We start from the raw sequence: 6,997 nt of genomic DNA, 5'->3' as shown, positions 1-6,997 counted from the left end.
TCCCAGTAGTCATCTGTGGAGAGAGAGAGAGAACCAGCATGAGCACTGAGATACCGAGCTGTGAAGAGAGTATTACCTACCGAACGCTGTAGTCAGCTCAGAGGTGAGAGAACCATTGGAGACCGATTCATTGTGCCTTTGTGTCCCAGCAGTCATCTGTAGAGAGAGAGAGAGAACCAGCGTGAGCACTGAGATACCAAGCTGTGAAGAGAGCATTACCTACCGAACGCTGTAGTCAGCATAGAGGTGAGAGAACCATTGGAGACCGATTCATTGTGCCCTTGTGTCCCAGCAGTCATCTGTGGAGAGAGAGAGAGAACCAGCGCGAGCACTGAGATACCAAGCTGTGAAGAGAGCATTACCTACCGAACGCTGTAGTCAGCATAAAGGTGAGAGAACCATTGGAGACCGATTCATTGTGCCCTTGTGTCCCAGCAGTCATCTGTGGAGAGAGAGAGAGAACCAGCGTGAGCACTGAGATACCAAGCTGTGAGGAGAGCATTACCTGCCGAACGCTGTAGTCAGCGCAGAGGTGAGAGAACCATTGGAGACCGATTCATTGTGCCTTTGTGTCCCAGCAGTCATCTGTGGAGAGAGAGAGAGAACCAGCGTGAGCACTGAGATACCGAGCTGGGAAGAGAGCCTTACCTACCGAACGCTGTAGTCAGCTCAGAGGTGAGAGAACCATTGGAGACCGATTCATTGTGCCTTTGTGTCCCAGCAGTCATCTGTGGAGAAAGAGAGAACAGGGAAGGAGAGCGAGTCGACCAGCGAGGAGCTGTGTGAGACAGGCGGCGAACCGCCTCGAGCTAGCTACAGGTACACGGATACGAACGAGTCTACACCAACCCTGACTTTGATTTATTTCTGCCTCCAGGAAGGAAAAGGAGCGCGCCACGGGCAGAGGGAACCAGAGGCGGGAGCCCGTTCCCCGACGTTATCCCCACCCCCCGTCACTCACTAGCTCGTGGCTCCCCTGGAGGGCAGAGCCGGACATTAGTTTTAATTTTCCCTTTCCCCAATTCCCAGTACATTTTAAATATTTAAATAAATAAAGATTATTTTTTTATACTTACCTGTTCCTCGTTGTTGTTTGGTCATTGGGTTGGTTTTGGGGACCTCCTCGAGGTGGAGATTGAGAAGGGGCGTGGCTTAACCACTAGCAGCCAGCCCCTGGCTTGTGACACATACATGGCTGAATTTATGACACTCGAGATCCTAAATTTTGGTTTTATATATTAGTTTTAAATAGTGTCAAATATTCTTGCAGAACTTACATAAACATTGGAAGATTAAACTGAAAAGTAGAGGCAGAGTTATGTGCAGAGCTGCAATGCATATAGCATGACTAAACTTAAAATGATCTTAAATCATTGTTAAACGTTTTTACTAACATTGCTCTTGTTTTCACCTCTGGTATTTCAATGTTTTAATGGCTTTGTTTCTTACATTCATACTGCATATTTCTGTTTAATAATTTGCTGCAGGTTTTTGTACAGTGTTGTTGTGTTTTCTGTCACTGTGGGCTGCAGGGCGCAGTAATACAGAGCAGAGTCTGTGACTTTAACAGATGAGATCTCCAGATTCACCTCCTGAGCTTCTTTTCTGTGTTTAATGGAAATCCCTTGGATGGGAGGATTAGCCGTCACTACACTCCCTGAGTACTCCAGTATGAGGAACTGAGGTACTGAACCCAAATACTGACGATACCAATGAAGACTTGGCACATAACCACTGTTGCTGAAGTTACAAGAAAAAGTAACTTTGTCACCAACAGTGGTGAACACATGATCTCTTTTTGCGGTGATAACATCTGCAAAACTTTTACCTGCAAACATGAAACAATCCAAGAAAAAACTTTATCAAAAATGGATTAACCGTACAGACATAGATTAAGAAATACTGTTCTTACATTCTCAACAGTAGTATAAAAAATGTTTGGTATTTAATAGCAAATACACTGCACCTTTAAATAATGCAAGCAGCAATATAGTAAAAAATAACATGATGACTCTGGATTCACACACACAGTAAATGGCAAACTGTAGCTATAGCTTCAGCCTTAGCACAAGACTGTGTGATGTAACTCCTCCTCTTCTACTATAAAACTCTCCTGAACACATCAGAGACTTGATATCAGGCAAACTGGGCACATTTCACATATTGCCTTAATAGAACCTAATACCTCCCCAATATGTCCAATAATTGCATCAAATTATTTACTGTAACGGTATCAGTATTCATATTTATGTTACATATTTATGTTTATATATATATATATATATTATGTCTAGTCTCTTAATAATATTGAATATATTGCAGGGGCAAAGAAATTATTAAAATTCTCCTATACAGAGCGATCATCATGTCAAGCATCTTTATAGAGAAATGTAAGTCACCTTAAACTGTATTAAAACAATTTAATTCAATTCAATTCAATTTTATTTATATAGCGCTTTTCACAATTGGTGATTGTTTCAAAGCAGCTTTACATTAATAGAAGCAGTGGAAAGCACAGAAAAATGATTTGCTAAATTTGCTGCGGCTATGAATCAACATTATAAGCGTGCGTATTGCTAATGTAACGTAAAGAAGAGGGTGCTAAGTTAAGCCCAAGAAGGCTGCCTCCCCGGGTTGAAAAACCCCCTTGGAGAAAAAAAACTGGCTTAGCCGGGGAAGTAAAAAAAGTCCTAGGAGGGAAAAACCCTTGGGAGATATATTTATATATACATTGAAACGATTAAGGAGATTAGGCGGAGGTTAGGTGGTCGTTGGTCATGCATCAGCTGGGCATCACGTTGAAGGTCAGCCGGTGGGTCAGAGGTGTGCCGACTTTCACATTTACCTGAACTGGGTCTGTTTGTCTCATTGTCCTCGGGTCGAGGACGAGACATGAAGAAAGAAAAACAAAACCCAATTAGCGTAGGGGCCATTCATATGTATACACATGTACATATACACAAACACATATATATATATATATATATATATATATATATATATATATATATATATATATATATGTATATATATATATATATATATATATATATATATATACACACACATATGTACACACACATGTACATATGCGTATTGAAGATACAACGTCACCCCAATAGGCAAGTTCTCCAGGTCAGTGTACTAAACCCAAACAACCACTAGATGGCAGGTTAATCACATACTGCCATAGTGACATTGAATTGATTTTCTTCTTATTCGAACTGTTATGACTGTTTAAGTATATGTTTTATGTGTTTGAACATTTGCTTAAAGAAAGTTGTTTTATTCCTTAAATTGATTAATTGATTATACACTAGAATATTTTCATCTGTACACAATATTCATGTAATTAAAAAATTACAAGGACTAAAGGAAGAAAAAAATAATTTATGTGGATGAAAACTGTGGGTTACTGTTAAACTAACCTACTAGGCTTGTTATCTATGTGTATGTTAGGTTTTTGTACAGTGTTGTTGTGTTTCCTGTCACTGTGGGCGTCAGTGCACAATAATACAAAGCAGACCCAGCTAGAAATAAAAAGTTCTAAGAACGTTCCCTGAAAGTTCCCGAATGTTCACAAAAACATTCTGCCAACGTTAAAAGCGGCTAGTTTTTTTTAAAGGGGTCATATGATGAAAATGTTAGCATTGCCACTTTGTAGGTTTGAGCAAAAATGTGTCGTTTTGGGTGTGTTTTTTAAAATGCAAATGAGCGGATGAAGTGCAAACACTGATCACAATGATGGTGGTTTATTGTAATTGAAACTCTATTGTGCTGTCAAGTCCAAAAATGTGTCGTTTTGGGTGTGTTTTTTAAAATGCAAATGAGCTGCTAAAGTGCGACTTTAACAGATGAGATCTCCAAATACACTTGAGTTTTCTTTTCATTTAGTCTTGCGGAATACCGAGGATCCAGTTTTTCTGCACTCTGGACACGTCCCGTTTGCAGGATTAATAAAAGATATTCAGGGGCGGATTTGGGATACTGTCGATACCACTGTACACTAATGGCTGTTGAGTAGCTACAGAACAGAGTTACATTGGTACCCTCTTCCTTTAAGACCTCAGTTTGGTCTGGTGTAATAATACTCCCAAACACTCCACCTGAAAATGACAATAAATATAATTTAGAAACACAGTATACAATTAAACTAATCTATTTCACTTTCATTATTACAATTAGACAATCAATGACAATTAACATTGTTAATTTAAATATTGCATTAAGACTGCAATTGATATTATTAACATTACTTACATCCGAATGCCCAGAGCATAATAACTGTGTGGAGCAACATTATGGTGTGATGAGATGAACTTGTACTGTAACATCATCTGTTCTGTTAAGAGCTTTATGTCTGGTTGATGCTCCGCCCCCTGACTAAGAGTTGATCATTTTCTGAGTCAAAAACATGTTACATAGAAAGATAAATCTCATGAGATCCCACTCAAATGCTTATTTGTAAACTTAATTTGTGGTTTGATTTAAAAAAATATATTTTTACTTTCTGAATATGATGTACACAGTGTCAAAAGATTGTTACCACATGCACCAATGTGCATAATTTTTTTTACTACTAAAACAATTTAGTGAAGATTGCATATCTATGTAAAGGTGTGGGTGTACAGTATGTGTAAATGCAGAGCACATGTTTAATTTCTCCCCCTCTTCTTGTCAGGTTTTTGTAAAGCAAAGTTTGGTTTCCTGTCACGGTGGTCTGCAGAGCACAGAAATACAGTGCAGAGTCTTTAAATGTGGTAGAAGGGATGATCAGATCCATACGATTATTCTTCGCATTTAGTTTTCCTGACAGGCGTTTATCTGAACTCTGTAATACTTTTTCAGAGCTTCTCAGAATGAGCATGAGGAACTGAGGAGCTGATGTGTGGTAATGCTGTCGATACCATTGGAGATTGTATGCGGAGGAATATTTGCAGGACAGTGTAACATTCTCGTTCTCAACTGCATTCACTTCTGTATGATCTGGAGTGATGCTTTCAGCATGTGTGACATCTAAATAAACTGAAAAAAAATTGACGTGTTCATATCTGTATCACAACTGGCATTATGCATTTTTAAAGAAAAACATTCACAGAGTGATAAAATTAAATACTCACCTGCAAACATTAAGCTCCAAATTACTAAGTAATGCAACATTGTCAGAGCAAAATAACAGAAATCTGATTAACACAAAAATGTACAGTCTTCTCTAAAAGCTCCGCCTTATTGTTCTGATGTCATTTGTATAAGTTTAGATGGTGTCTAAACTTGAGAATGAAGCCTACATTACCAAGCTCTCAAACCTGGTTTGGGTTTAAGTATAATAATAAAGAACAACAAAAATGATCATTTAGAAGTCGTCGTGAAGTGTTTTTTCATTTAAATTCTTAATTTAAGTTTTATCCATGTGATTTATGTAGAGCTTAAGAATTTTTTTGTGTGTTATTTTAATTTTTAATTGTTTTGCTTGTTTATTTGCTAAGATACAGAAAATACATTTGGCTGCTAGGACTGCTTTTTATACTTTATGTTTATTTGCAGAATAATATATATAAAAGTAGATACAGAAGATTTTCTGATAGAAAAATCGGGACTGGTCCTAACTTCGGTCTGTGTTTATTTTATGGTCTGGCTAGTGGGTACACCGACCTCTGAAACAAAATAGCTAATTGAAAATAAAATTGGTTTCCTATAAAGATGAGGGGAGATGGCAAGCATTTGTGCAGAGAGGTTTACATTGTATACATTAATTTTACACCATAATGTTAGCTCTGTGTAGTAGTTGATACGTTTTATCTATTATTTAAAAATAATCTATTATAGAGGGACTTTATTGTGACTGATTCTTTGCGGAAGTTGTTTTGGTCACGGAAACATAAACATAACCATCGTTGTTAAAAACCTCATTATAGGCAGAAACCAATTTTTATATTTTCTTTCTATAAAATATAAGGTCATTTCAGAGAGTTTATGTCTATCAAAATAGTTAAAGAAAGAGTGCTCATGGAAAAAAAACATTTAAAATGGTGATGAAAACGAAAAGCTTCACTTGAGATTGTAAGTCGACTGTTCATCATCTGAATGTTCCAGCAGGTGGTGATGTAATCTCATAAAAGCATCTTTGCTGAGCCTGCATCTGTACGCTCATATGTGTCAGGGTAAGGGAGTTATTTAAATATTTCCTAATTCAGTTTCATTATAAAAATGTCATTGAGAAATGCAATCTCTTGACATGTTGGTTTATGTAGCTAACCACCAAAATCTTTCAGTAGAGTCACAACGTATTTTAAGATTTAAAAATATACTTTAGTACAGTACCAGATGCTTAATAAAAGATTGGCAATGTTACTCAATACATTTGGGAATAAATCTCAGTTTAAATTAACATTTACTAAAAATATGCAATATATGAAACTTTCCTGTTGTTTTTGGGAAGGTTTTTGTACAGCCTTGATGTGTTTCCTGTCACTGTGGGCACCATGGCACAGTAATAAAGAGCAGAGTCTGTGACTTTAACAGATGAGATCTCCAGATGCACTTGAGTTTTCTTTTCATTCAGTTTCCCAAAGAATCGAGGATCTAGATTCACAATATCTGACACTTGTGAAACTCTTCCATTAGCATGCAGAATGAGTAACAGAAATTCAGGAGCTGATCCAGGATATTGGCGATACCACTGTAGTGTGGATGCTGAGGAGTAATCACAGGACAGAGTTAAAGTTTCCTCCTCTGTCCCATAAACCTCACTGTCAACTGGTGTGATGACATTCGCAAACGTGACACCTTCAAAATCAAGAATCACAATAAATTAAATGCCATAAACTTAAAAATATATACAAAATTAGCATCATATTACATTTATTTGTCTCAACCAGACAAAGTAAAAGAGAAGACATACAAAAACTATATCTGAAATGAAAGACTTACATATAAGAGAACAAATCAAAGCAGTTAAAAAGAGCAACATTTTGATGATAAGCAGGATGGTGACTGG

The 6,997-nt window shown here is 37.2% G+C and overlaps 1 protein-coding gene across 1 annotated transcript; it reads right to left on the bottom strand.

The window, feature by feature from the left end:
• Nucleotides 1–1,315: 1,315 nt before the first annotated feature.
• On the bottom strand, nucleotides 1,316–4,334 carry LOC129441975 (uncharacterized). The gene is made up of 4 exons (XM_073858160.1): nucleotides 4,261–4,334; nucleotides 3,853–4,153; nucleotides 1,967–2,048; nucleotides 1,316–1,828 (listed from the first exon to the last, which is right to left on the bottom strand). The coding sequence occupies exons 1-4, from the start codon at nucleotides 4,332–4,334 to the stop codon at nucleotides 1,452–1,454; spliced, it is 834 nt and encodes a 277-aa protein (XP_073714261.1). The 3' UTR covers nucleotides 1,316–1,451.
• Nucleotides 4,335–6,997: the final 2,663 nt, after the last annotated feature.

Source organism: Misgurnus anguillicaudatus, chromosome 2 (genome assembly GCF_027580225.2).
Source record: "Misgurnus anguillicaudatus chromosome 2, ASM2758022v2, whole genome shotgun sequence".
NCBI lineage: Eukaryota > Metazoa > Chordata > Actinopteri > Cypriniformes > Cobitidae > Misgurnus > Misgurnus anguillicaudatus.
Note: the sequence above shows the minus strand (reverse complement) of the source record. Positions and strands in the feature narration are given on the sequence as shown.